This window comes from Dreissena polymorpha, chromosome 10 (genome assembly GCF_020536995.1).
Source record: "Dreissena polymorpha isolate Duluth1 chromosome 10, UMN_Dpol_1.0, whole genome shotgun sequence".
Classification (NCBI taxonomy): Eukaryota; Metazoa; Mollusca; class Bivalvia; order Myida; family Dreissenidae; genus Dreissena; species Dreissena polymorpha.
Genome location: NC_068364.1, coordinates 18,227,251 through 18,241,285, shown reverse-complemented (window position 1 = coordinate 18,241,285; position 14,035 = coordinate 18,227,251). Strand labels below are relative to the sequence as shown.

The 14,035-nt window shown below is 36.8% G+C and overlaps 1 protein-coding gene and 1 long non-coding RNA gene across 2 annotated transcripts; both read right to left on the bottom strand.

Moving 5' to 3' along the window:
- Window positions 1–4,172: 4,172 nt before the first annotated feature.
- LOC127847371 (uncharacterized) lies at window positions 4,173–5,933 on the bottom strand. The gene is made up of 5 exons (XR_008033945.1): window positions 5,815–5,933; window positions 5,246–5,375; window positions 4,954–5,097; window positions 4,649–4,747; window positions 4,173–4,362 (listed from the first exon to the last, which is right to left on the bottom strand). It is a non-coding gene; the product is annotated as an uncharacterized LOC127847371 (long non-coding RNA).
- Window positions 5,934–6,472: 539 nt separating this feature from the next.
- Window positions 6,473–7,934, bottom strand: LOC127848952 (uncharacterized). The gene is made up of 4 exons (XM_052381677.1): window positions 7,702–7,934; window positions 7,339–7,427; window positions 6,949–7,114; window positions 6,473–6,709 (listed from the first exon to the last, which is right to left on the bottom strand). The coding sequence occupies exons 1-4, from the start codon at window positions 7,816–7,818 to the stop codon at window positions 6,473–6,475; spliced, it is 609 nt and encodes a 202-aa protein (XP_052237637.1). The 5' UTR covers window positions 7,819–7,934.
- Between the last annotated feature and the right edge of the window lie 6,101 nt (window positions 7,935–14,035).

Sequence of the window (14,035 nt, the reverse complement as noted above, 5' to 3'; positions counted from 1 at the left end):
GGTCATCAGCGTCATGATGTATGTATGTGACCCCAGGGATTTGTACGATGGTCAGCAATTTTTCATTTGTGCATTCAACGAGATTTTTATATTTAAATTTGAAGAAGTGTCAACAAAGTAATGATGGCTTACTTTATGGTGACTTGTAATAAATGCAAATAATTTACGATATATGGGACAGATAAGTTATCAATTACGTAATGATAGTCTAACTTGTATAAAGTCAAACGATGTTGAAACTTAAGAAAGATCTACAGGGCTCTCGGAAACGCTTAATTATGCGTATTTGTACGCATACATTTGAAAAAGGACGCATGTCCCAAACCAATCGAGAGTCCCTGATACGCACGTTCTTTTGCATAAAAATGTATAAAAATATCAAAAATTGCGTCGTATCCAGCAGCTGAAATGTACCAAAATTGTCCGCCATTCAAATCCGGATTGTTTTTCAATGTGGTTTCATTGTCAGCGTAAGCATTTAAACAACAAGAGCTGTCTTCATAGGATGACTTATGCCCCCTATAAACGCTTGGTAGAAGTTATGAGCTTTTTTCGAAACCTAAACGCAAATTTCGAAACCTAAACGCGGACCCTAAGTTCAAGGTTAAGGTCACAGGGGTCAAATTTCTTTGTGTGCGTATGGAAAGGCCTTGTCCATATACACATGCATGCCAAATATGAAATTGCTATCAGAAGCGACATAGAAGTTATGAGCATTTTTCGAAATCTAAACGCAAAGTGTGGCGGACAGACAGACGGATAGACGGACGGACAGTCCGATCACTATATGCCCTCCTTCGGGGGCATAAAAATGTCTTAGAATATCAAAATTAATCAGAAAGCCACATTAACTAGAGAGCGGACACCATGCTAAATCATTGAAATGCATTGAAGTGACCCCGTGACCTAGTTTTTGACCCGGCATGACCCATATTCGAACTTGACCTAGATATTGTCTTGATACAACTTCTTATCAAGTTTGTTACAGATCAGATGAAAACTACTTCAATTAGAGAGCGGACACCATGCTAAATCCTTGAAATGCACTAAGTGACCCCGTGATAAATATTATTTTTGATTAATTTAACAAGAATTATTCCACCATATTGACTAATTTTTTAAGCATGAGCGCGATGATTCTCGATACTGTTAATAATCGAATCAAATGGCAACGCCCGACAAACCACTAAAACGATTTGTTCGAAGAACGCGCGTATAAATATTTAAAATATGTACGTATACTTCGCGCGTGGCCGGTTGACTCGTATGTATTAATTTCACTTCCATTCTTCTTTTGGTTTTCTGTTTTGTATCTATAGGTTAAAGATCAGCAATATGTAATAATGTAAAATAAGCCGCGAAAACTCCGCATAACATCCTGTACTGCGTGTGATGCAGCTAAGAACTGCATAGAAAAAGACATTCGCTATCTTTGATCTCATTCATTTAACTCTTTACCTTTCACCAACTCCAACCACAATCAACGCCGTACATCTTTTTTAAAGATATTTCTTGTTTAATTTAATGTGTCATTAATAGTTATATGTTGTGTTGTCTGTGTACGTTTGTTTGGTTCTAATTTGTTTTCAGCAAATCTTATGAAAAAAATATCGTAAGTGTAAATGTTTAAAGCAAGTCCCGTTTCCGATATCATATAAGAGAATTACTTTGATATGTTTGCTGACATGCACAATCATTGTTTTGACAGACGACACGTGCTTATCTAAAGTTTGTGTTTCGTAATACATAGAATATTGGATTTTCGTTGTTTGTTTGGGAAATAAACAAAGACGCAGTCGGCGGTTTTCTATAGGCCTTTTGTACTGACCAAGGGACCGTTTCAGTAAACATCGTAGTACACTTTTACGATACGAGACATTTTTCGAAGATACATAATTGTTTAAGTCCATATCATATGATTATAAATTTTCAGCACTTAATTAATAGCATTGGCATCTCAAGCGCCGTATATATTTGACGAGCATGGACAGCTAGTTCGTCTACTTATTAAGATAACAAAATTCTCTCGTAAGTTAAATTTGTCGTACGATCGTTTATGAAACGGCCCCCAACATAATAACTAATAGTGCACGTGCTTATTTAACATTTAGGGATAAGAAACACTAGTATCATGCGGCGTCTCATCTGGGTCTACGCTGTTTGCCAACGCCTTTTTTCTAGACGCTAGGCATTAATGGGTTAATACTATAAAGATAAAAAAATAACACGAATGTAAGTGAAATATATGAATGCAAACCTATCGATAAATGCCACATATTTGACTGGTGATAAAAAAAAAATATTGGTGAAGTATTATGTCATAAGATAAAAAAAGTTTAATTATAAAATCACGCATGTATAATGTACGAGGTCATCTTGTCTGAACATCGTTCCTGAAAGCCAAATAGGCTATGAATATTTGCCAGTTTGTTGTTAGTAACACAGCCTTACTTCAATTATATACGCCGTACATCTTTTTAATGATATTTATTGTTTACCATAAGTCAAATTCCCCTGCCCAAAGGCAAGTCCATACGATTTATTTATTTACTTGATAAATATACAGATATGTATTGTTAACTCATATGGATTAATAACTTCCAGTGTAGTGTCATTGAACATAGTCGCCCTGTTCCAATGTGCAAGTCCTGTTGCAGCGAAGATTTGTGTAACACCAATTGCACGGCCGGCCATGTATTCTGTATTCTTCTTTAACCTCCTTTGTAGAGGAACCAAACAATCGTTTGTAGACAGTGAATAATCTACCACCGAATATGAAAAATCAATATTACACGTTCACACTGTTCACACCTTAAGTCGGCCAACTTTTATAAGAATATAATAGTGCATTTACTAATCGCGAATATATGTGATTTAGTACTGTACGTGCGGGTTTTCATTAGTTGTTAAAATAAAAAAAAATAAAAAAATAAAGTTTATTTTCTGAAGGACGGAGAGTGCTTCTATAAATGCATTAGGGTTATATTGCCCTGACTATAAATATTCAATAAACGCTATTGCCTGTTTAGTTAAGACCTATGCCCTGTGTTCATTTTTGTATGTTTGGTACGGGATGGTCGCTGCCTTGCTTCGGTCACTAGGAGCAACCGACGTGCCCTGTCCAGACCGTAAAGCAAACGTCCACAATGCTTCTCAAACTCGTGATATTCTGTAAACAAATGGGTTTTCAGGAAAGTCTTTAAAGTTGGCCAACTGTTGATGAGTATATATATAGCTGTTCGTCTATAAGTAGAGTGTTAAATGAAGTCTCTGTTATCACCTCCCACTGACGCTCTATGTCGACCATAATTGGCTGTGTAACACTCTGAAGGGCACTACACTTGAGCACAAAATGTTTTGCTGTTTCGTTTTCTTCACAGCAAATCTGACATGTTGGGTAAATATCAAATTGATTAAAGTTCTTACGTTTCGTTTGAAGCATATACGTCCCTGTGAGTAACCGTATCTTTGTTTTTAACGGTTCTGACTCTCTGGCAGTATATTCCAACGAGAGCATAGGGAGAATCTTGCCTGGAATGTACTTATCTTGTCTCAAGAAAAACAATGTGGAATATAAGGGTGTTAAGCTGTCTATTTGAATACTCCAGTAGCTATGAACCGCATTTTGCACACGTTTCTTCCATCTTCCCTTCGTGGGTGTGTCGTCAGCAAGGTCAGCAACAGTCCCCAAATCGTACTTCCACATTGCATTCCGTATTTGCGTAAGCCAAGATGAGCTGTCAACTGATTTAAAGCTAATCTGACGTTCAAGTAGCGCTCGCTCAATACTGTTTTAATCTTGCGTACATATTTATTACAGTAAGTAAGAAGATCAGCGCCTGTATGTGAATTTGTGCTTCGATCGGTAGAAGTCCGGATAGAAGATATATTGCCGCATTGGCAGGGCTTGACACTTACTTTTTTTACCTACTTTCAAGACTATCCACAATGCATTGTGCATTTATAAAAAGAAAACTATACTGTATTAATTTTATATTCATTGTACACATGGTACAATAACATAATTCTAGCACATAGGCTAAACACTATTTCATTCAACCAGAAAACAATTTTTGTACTTTAGTCTTTAATTAACTACCATCTTTAGTTTACAACACAATCAAATCTTTCTATTGGAACACTTATTTTTCGATTTTAACCATGATCCATCATCAGCTTATATGCTCTGTTTTGTAACAAAGTTAAATCCTGTCCGTAAAAGTCACAGTCACAATCTTCAGGCTCGGAGTCCTCTGTACTGGGTTCCTGCTCATGTTGCATTTCATCCTCCTAAATAATTTCAGCAACCATGAAGACATCCTCTTTTGCTGCATCACACACGTACTCATGAATTACGGCATGCTATGAAAAATTAAATAAAATATTAGGAAAACAAACAACTGAAAGATCGGCATCATGCAGTTTGCAAGGTGAATGACTTTGTAAAGATTTAGTTAAAATTCAGGCTCCTTGACTTATAATGCTCATGTTTATATGTAATCATTTGATGTCTTTTCTCTGTAATATACTCAGTAAGATAATCTGAGGAGTGGATCCTTTGTAAGCACAGGTTATGTCAAGGAAATGTAATGGTTGATTCGGGTCCATTTTTGGGTGGTAACTCAATGAAATAAAGACAATAAGATACCTTTTTTATCATTGTAGTATGGACTTCGTGACCTTTTCCCAGCAAAGTTCCACCAATTCACTGCATCTATTGGGTCATACTTCCCCACACTTTCAGACTCTGAGTAGATTAGCATCAGATCACTTAAAGAGCTCTCACCTAGACAAAACCTCCAGTCATTCTTAACCAGCTTTATTCTGACTAAAAGAAATTGAAAGTAGTACTAGGACAAAATTAAATATATACAATAACTGGATTTCTAATATAAACTTAAGTGTCTGTGGTGAAAAGTGTTTATCATTTATACATTAAACATTAATTTATACCTAGAAAATCATCGGTCAGCATCCACCGAGCTAGAGGGGATTGACAGTAGAAGATTGACTAGACTGAATAGACCTGGGTACTTCTCATGCTTCTCCCACTGCTCACACCAAGACATCTTTCTAACATAATCATCACAATGCTTCCTGAAAATTTAATATATTTCATACATAATGATATCATATCAGATGGCAAGCAGATTTAAAGTTCAGTAAAGTGTAAGAGTGGAGAAGAATATGTGTTTTCATATCATGCATTAAGAATAACATTTCAATTCGTTTATCTAAATCTTACCTGTTATAAATTTCTCTCTTGAATCGCACCCATTCAATTTCTATTGATGCTATGTCGATTTCCTCATTCTGTGCAACCAATGCGGGTTCACAGATCCTAGCAATTTTTGCAACTGCTTCATCTCCAAAGTCTGGAAAAAATATTTAATCATAATATCATTTTATTTAACTTAACCCTTTCCCACTCAGAGGCAAAGTGAAAATGTGCAAACAGCATAAAACCAGAACAGCCTGCTATTAACTTGCAGTCTGTTCAGGTTGTATGCTGTTTGCTGCTCATCAGTATTTTAGGGTTGGAAATGACGCCTTTAAAAATTGAATCTAGTAAAAAAAGTGTTTAATTCAATTAAACTTTTGATAAGGGATTACAAATGCGTAAAAAATGTATTTATGTGGTAAAGGTTTAAGTATTTTTTTAAAGTCACTATATCAAAATATATATGGAGACACCGACACTGCACTTTTTGTTATTTTGTGGGGTTTTACAATGCACATTAATACAGTTCATAAAGATATATTGAACCTCGCCCACAGATGATGCTCATTAGAAATAAATTGGCTACAGACTACCTGGTTCGTTATCGATACATGTTGGCCAGTTCTTAAAGCTCATGAAGTGGCTCCCCTGAAAGAGGTAAAGGTCACCAGCAAACCGAAGTTCAATTGCATGAATAATTGCTGATATAAACTCTTTCCTGGTACCCTCTAGCTTGCACACTGCATCGTCTTCTTGTGAATTATACCACTTCCTCAAGTAGGGCCCTGAACTGTTTTGTTATCATAATATTAAAGGAAAACATGAAAAAGCACAAGCATTAGCATTGTTAGGAATACAACATAAAGCATGCTTTTAAAATAGACAAGCAAAGCAAACGCTTACTAAAACCATGCTAGCATGCTAATTCTAATTTGTTAGTTAGACATTGTCGGCTTCTTGGTTTTGCTTTTTTTAAATAAAATAAGTTGTGTTTAGAAGCATTCAGATCCATGTCATGCATTTATATACATAGCTCTACTATGTTTTATAGCTTACAACTTGTTTCATAATGTGACAATGTCGAGACTAACATCAGTATTAGTAGAGAGGTTAACAGTTACACGGGTATAAGCAGACAGAATGCAGAGAAATACAAGAATGTAATTCTTACTACCACTTACATGGTATAGAAAAGTAAAACTGCATTAAGAAATTTGATGTGATTAATGATTTTAATTTTGTATGGCTTTATTAATACCTTGATTTGTAATTTTTCCAAATGCTTATGGCGGACAGGATTTCATTCCAGACATCTGCAAGGCTGATGTTTTTCACCTGAATTGCCTCTGAAACCTGAGATAATGCTGAGACAATGTCCATGAGTGCATGTAACCAGAATGTTACATTTGAATCCTTTAAAAGTTTAAGGAATTTGTTTCCCTTTGCAGCCGAGTCTTTTCTATGTGCTGCATCTGATGGATTCTGTATCTGTCAAAATTTGAATATACAAAACATATAAATAAAAAGATGAAATGGCTCTGACTGTTATGAGAATTTTTTTTCAATAGTATTTCAATGTTGTAACTAGACAACAAACAAATCAAGTGGCAAGAATATCAGGCAGTAAGAATAATACTCATTAGTATAACGCACATGAAGCTTGCGTGCAAAAAAGCAAAGCATACATGTAAGCTAACTGCTACAACTAGCCCTCTATACGATCTAACCTGTTCTTGATGCTGAATGATGGCATTGTACCCATACAAAACATGGTCGATGGCCTTCTTCGTGTGAGGCAGCCACCTTGTCCCTCCAACTCTGTTTGGAATTTTCATCTTTAGATCCAACGTCTGTAAAGATGCCTTTAAGTTTGCTCTATTGAGTGGACTGTACCTGAAATTTAAATTCAAGCTAATATTTAAAACCCTGCAAAAAGGAACTATATTTGAACTTAGATAAGGTTGTTTATACTAATAGGACTCAAGGTGTAGAAAAAATAGATTAAGAACTGCTACCAAAAATGTGATGCCTTTTTGAATATGAATAAGAGTTAAGCAAATTCAATCATCCTTACTATTGTAGAACTCAGCAAGAAGAATTACACAAGAAGTACTTACTTGTAAAAAAGATACAAATTGAGCAGTAAGGCGTCACGCTTCTGTGGGGTCATGGCTTTAATGTCCTTAAGCCCATCCTTATAAGCAAGCTCTAGCAAGAGTCCATGCAAGATGCCCCTGTCTGCAATATATAATAACAAGTACCGGTAGGAATAAAGGCTAGCCAAATTATATGTATCCATTACGAATATCACTCTTGTTGAATGCAATAATACTTTAAGCAGATGGAAAATAAAAGACATTATCATAGTTATATTTTAATCTAACATGACCTGTGACAATCCTTATATGTAACTTAAATTATTGTAAATGTATATTTCTACAACTGGTAAAATATAGCAGATATAATTATTATTTCTTAACTAACCTGTGAGCTGAACAATGGATGGTGAAAATGAAAGGCCGGTTTGTGTATTGTCTTACACGTTCGACAACCCCTGACTTGTTCCCAGTGATAACAGAGGCGCCATCCGTTTCCATGGCTACAACCCTCCCCTTCCACTCTTCACCAAATCAATCCGTTAAACAGTTCCTGATCCCTTTGGTGATATGTTCCCCATCTGCCTTTGTAACGTTTTTTATCCCCATAAAATGGGTGTTCACCTTAAAGAGGTAAATGTAAATAATTGCCTCATAAGAGCTTGAATTTCTATCAATGTTCGACAAGCCAATATTTTTATAATAGAATAATAAAATACCGCTTAAACCGGTGCTAAGAGTGCGAGTGGGGATTGAACTTTTTATAAATTCCAATCATGAACTGACACACAATTTTACTGTGTTTGATATTGTATTTTTGAATGCAGTTAGTGCTTCCAAATAAGCCACTTTTTCAGATTATTGCATGTTATATATTGACATGAGAACGGAACTATTATAATTTTTGCTGAAATTACCTTGCATTGAAGAGATGATTTTAGCAGTACAATCTCTGCCTCTTTGCAGGAGGTGTCTGTAGATCCATCACTGATTATTGATCTGAATGGGCTAGAACAAATGATGTCCTCTTGTTCGACCCGCTCTGTGTCTGCGATAGCCTTGATGAATTTTTGGCAATATTTGTCAGTCGAGTACGTGTCGCCTATGTCAATGCCTTTAGATTTGTCCAAAAGGCATAATGACTTAAAGTCAGAATATGGTCGACCAGCTTTTGCCAGGTAATGTGCATTCTTGAACAAATAAGTCATTTTGGGGAAAGCAGCAGTATTCAGCATTTTCACGACCTTAGAAGGCTTAGCTTCTTCCTTACTTTTTTAGCATTTTCTTTTGCTACACTTTGTTGACGAGCATCAGAATTTTGATGTGCTTGCAGAGAAGGCTTTTTAAATGTTACACAGCCTGTTACATACGAATGTCCATATTCATCAGCACGGGCCTCGACACAGTATCGATACTTCACACAAATTTTGCATGTCATGTGTTTTTTGGTACAATCGTATTCAACACACTCGAATTCTTTAATCCATGAATCCAGAAATTAATTTTCGCTTTCTCTTGTCTTTGTCATATTTTCTCTGGACTTCGAGCTTTTCTTCATTGGATTTAGGCTTTTTAGGGGGTGATTCAACCATCCTCGGAATAAAATTCCACATCGGGAAAACGTGTAACTTATAAATACGCACGTTTACTCTCTGGCAATATCAAAACATTATTCGGCGCCCTCCAGTGTTAACTTGCACGGTAAACAAAGTATATTTTGATGGAACTAAGATCGATTGAATGCTGATTATTGCTGCTTTTTCAAAATAATAAATACCAATTTATTCATTTCTCGATCCGAACGCTTTGAATTTTATGTTCATTCGTGTATCGATCTCGGCGAAGTCGGGAGACATTTGCGGAACGCAAATCAATGTTTTGATCCGACAACAGGTTTTTGTCATCTGGGCATCTAGAAAAATTGGAATTTCTAATATGTTGCTATTTTTATTCCGGTCTCGAGTCGGCCCAAACATAATGTGAAATTATCGGTTTATTATGAACATATAAAGTCGTTTTATTGATGAAAACGGCTTTCCACCAGTATTTCACAATAAGCTGGCCAGGATTTTTAACTGGTCCGACGGACCAACAAAACTTCTAGTTTCACTGGTCCTCCCTTTTTTACTGACCCCGGGTCAACGGACCACCGTTAGTGTCGAGCCCTGATTGGCTGTGTTATCTGGTAATCTAAGGATTTCTTTAACAAACTTTCTTTGGAATGCCTCGAGACAGCTAATAATTCGTTCAGGTGGTAATACAGTTCCAATCCATATAAAAGCACTGGAAGAACATAAGATTTGCAAAGATGAATAATTGACAGTGCATTTAGCCTCGCTTGACCTTTGTAAAAACTACCGAATATAATATCTGCTTTTCTTCTTGCTTTTTTAAAATTTTCATCCACATTAGCTTTTTGGTTGTTCAGCATAGAGTCAGTTCGTATAATACCGAACTGTATAGCCCTTTGCACAGATGGTATTTCCACATTGTTCATGAAGAGGGGAGTAGACGCGCCCTTTTTTACGTTGGTGACTAACATGGATATGCACGCTCTTTGTAGGTTGTAAGAGGTATCGCTCCATATTGGCGAACTCGGATGAAATGTAACAGTTCCTGAGCTTCATTGACCGTCTCGGCACATTAGCATATATCATCCGCACTAGCACTGCCTGCGCATTTGACGTTACCGATAGTGGATCCCACCCTGGCTTCTTGTAGCCGATCAAGCAGCGGGTTAATGTAGACCTTGTAAAGGTCGGTGCTCAGTACTCCTCCCTGTCTGACGCCCTGCTGGACACTGAACTCGGCTGAGACGCGCCCCTTCCACTTCACTGCACAAGTAGAGTCCCTATGGAAGCTATCAATTAGGGACCAATGGTTGTCAGATACTCCAATGTGACCCAGTCGTCGCATCAGGTGTTTGTGGTCCACCACATCGAACGCAGATTTCGCAACTAGAAAGATCAAATGCATTTCGGATCTATTGTCATGACATTCACGATACAGTTCTTCTACTATAAAAGCTGAATTTAGCGGTGAAGAATTCTTAGTGAAACCCCGTTGGTATATATTTTGACTGTCCTTTATTTTTGGTGCTATCCTATCACGCAGTATTGCTTCGATGACCTTGCCAATCACCGGAAGAATTGTTATGCCCCGTAGTTCCCTGACACATTGGGTTCACCTGTGTTTCTAAAAATGGAAGTCACCACACCTCTCTTCAAAACCGCAGGAAACAATCCACTAGCAAATACATGGGATACCACTTTTAAAAGAAACTGATGAGTGCTGTCTTCACAGTTCAATAAATGTTTTACCAGTATTTAACTGCGTTTTCAAGTTCAATATTAGTTATAGGTTGGACATATTGATTACGGTTCATATTCACTGTCAGTTCGTATTCAAGATTCACGATTTCATCATATACATTGTCGAAGAGGTCATTGGTGGCCTGTCGCCCATGAGCTTGAAAATGATGATGAAAACCACATAAAATTTTATCTTCTTGTTACCGTTGGTTACCTACGTATAGATTTGTAAAAAAAAACCTGCCCTGCTTGTTACGTTGACTATTCACAAGCTTATGAAATGTTCTAGAGTCATATTTCCTGCTTTCAATGATCTTCTGTTTTAAAGGGACTGTCAACCACGATTGACGAAACAAGAAAAGTTCAAAAATACCGTATTTTTTACAATTATTAGTTTATATTGATTAAAATATCACGACTGGTATATTACATCACTTCAAAAAAGTTCATATTTTCAGTATATTCGGTTATAAAATTTCGCGATGTAAAATCGAAAGTAAATCGCGAAAATAGGTAACATAACGATATAGATTACGAAGTAGATTGATCATTTTATATATAAAATATTTACAATTCACTACGCATGCACAATTTGCATTCCTGGGTTTACCAAGTGACGATGATGATCAATCTACTTGCGTTATTTATAGTTAACTGGTAGTTACCTGGTAGACATACCCAGTAAAATGTATAACCAAATATACTGAAAACTTAACAACTTTTTTTCAAGCAATTTAATATACCAGTCGTGATATATAAATCAATATTAACTAATAATTGTCAAAAATACGGTATTTTACTACTTTTCTTTTCTTCATCGTCGTGGTTGACAGTCCCTTTAATTCAAAGCCTTTTTCGCAATTGCCTGCCTAATACTAGATCGCAATGCCCTCTTAGCTAAGTTCTTATCAATTAACAAACTACTCTCTCCACGAGGTCTACCCGCACGCTTCCAAACTTTGTATGCACTTTTCATGTTCATGACATTGTCTTTAATTTCTGGGTTCCACACCTTTAACTTGGGTTTAGAATGAAACGGTTTTTTCCTACTGACAAGATTTGACGCAGATTCACTCAGAAGCTCACAGAAATCTTTAACAACCTCCTCGACATTATCGTCACCAATTACAGTTTCTAGGTGTACGAGACCGTCCTTGGCCCGAATGGAATATACTAGTACATGCTTCTCAATAGTTTTCCAGTTCACCCTAGCATTTATTACGCTCTCTTCTGGCGTTACATTCAAAGTAAAATTACACAAGAGTTCAACCTTAATAGGATAGTGATCCGATGTATTTGTCAGCAGGTCATTAAGTACGACCTTTCTTGAAGTGAATAGTTCTGACAGCACGTTGTACAGAACAAAGTCAATCTCGGTACACTCATTGCCGCGAGGGTCTTAGTATGTTTCACCGGAATTCTCAAATTTAATGTCAAAGTCATTTACCAGTTCTTTCAAGTAGATCAGTCTTCTAGATCCATGAGCCCCTCCAAATTTTTCATTAAAGTCGCCGCTCAAAAGGATAAAAGTGTCAGTGTTATATTTTAAAATAATTTCCCTTAACCGGTCCACACAGTTGCAAAACTCAGTCACATTACCATCAACCCTCGACAGGGCATGTAAACAGACACTATGACTAACCCCATAATGTCCTAGAAGTTAGAAAGTTGCAGGCATTGGATTCTGTTTCCTCCGTCATCAAGCACGGTCACTTTTGGATCAAGTTCTTTCTTCCATAAAACACCTACCCCGCCAAAACCTCGCGGAAGCTGTGTAGGCTATATTGGGTCATTATAATCTGTACCTTTCCCAACAGAGTTTATGATTTCATGTGGCTTAAAAGATCAATTTGAGACTGAAATAGCCAATCTTCTTGCACTCGTATAATATCGTTTAAAAATGTCCGCTATGGCGAGTGTACTAGTCACAATTTTATTACAATTAAATGAAACTATTTTGAAGTTTTTGAAGACTCGCCTATAGTTTCAAAACTTACACTCGGTTCCGACCCTTGCACTATCTGAGAATGTTCCGATTTGTGACATGGTACAAAAAAGGATGCTGATCAGGAAAGCTCTTAACACTAGCGCCCGCCGGTAGATACATCAACGGTTGATGAAAATGTCTAACACTAGGTACTACTGGAACATGTTCGCTATCACGATCTACACTGCAACGGTTCGGTAAGCTCTCTATTCCATCGCTGCGGTGCATTGCTGTCGAAACCACACTAGTCGTTATCAGCGTTGCAGGGGGAACGCTGTTAATGTTCGTAAGGACCGGCATGGCTCAAACACTGGCGGCGGCAACTTGTCTGTCAGAAGTCAAGTCGGGGGGGGGGTACTGGTACTGTGCCTACCTCGTTAATACACAGTGTTTCCTCACTCGAAGGAGCATTATGAACCGATTGTGCAGATTCTGGTGCTGACTAAAGTGTCCGTCTGTACACCTATATCACTCGCAGTTTCTTGTACACGATTGCCGGAAATAATATGACGCTCATCGTGCGGAACAGAGATATCCTCTCTATTGGTATCATGCGAGCCATTGTCTTTGAATATAAACTGCTCAAGTTCACTTTTTATTTTGTCAAAAACAAAGTTAGTTAGTTTATCTTGTAATTTAGTCAATATAGTGTAGCGAAAATGATGCCAGTCACTATTTTCTTGGTGGCTTAATATCAAAACCGGAAATTGATTGTCGTAAATCCATTTTAGCAGTTACCGGGGTACATATTATTAATAATACACGTTAACACGGTGCCTATACCACGTGACTTTTTAAGATCTGTGTGGGGAGTAAAATATCAACAAAAGCGCGACGAAGGTAAGATTTTTAAGGATAACTTTTTTAATATGTTACCATTTTTTATGGGATAAAGTGGAGAGCCCGCTCATTCATGAGAGTTTTCTATAGGTATCATGATTTTATAAAACAAATAAGTATGTTTTCAGTAAAGTGCAACCGCGCGTTTGAACGGTTAGAAAAGGGTAGGATCAGTGTGGGGACATTATTTTTGTTTTACACAAAAACATCACCTCTGGTGAAATTAAGAAATAAATTTTATGGGCGGAGCTTACACTATATCATTTTGCATCCATTTTCAGGTTATTGTTATTTATTTACGAAACAAAATTCAAGAAAACTATTCTTACAGTAATATGATCTGTGTGGTATACGTTTTTCAACGGATCTGTGTGGTATACTGTTTTTAAGTTTTTCAGTTCTATTTAGTTGTTTAAAAAATGCTTGTCAACAATGTATTTGAAACGGGATTTTTAAATGCGCTAGCATGTAAAACACATAATGGCTATACACTACGCTTGCACCGCTTGTTGAACTGATCCATAATTATGATTTACAGGCATGCTGTACAATCCCCATTATAATATTAAAATCTTACGCT

What these genes read in the sequence shown, in the direction of transcription:
- LOC127848952 (XM_052381677.1), bottom strand. Translation starts at nt 7,818, where the DNA reads ATGGAAACGGATGGCGCCTCTGTTATCACTGGGAACAAGTCAGGGGTT. An exon ending in AATTTGTATCTTTTTTACAA is followed by an intron (nt 7,115 to 7,338) that starts GTAAGTACTTCT and finishes TTTAAATTTCAG; the next exon opens with GTACAGTCCACTCAATAGAG. An exon ending in TCATTCAGCATCAAGAACAG is followed by an intron (nt 6,710 to 6,948) that starts GTTAGATCGTAT and finishes AAATTTTGACAG; the next exon opens with ATACAGAATCCATCAGATGC.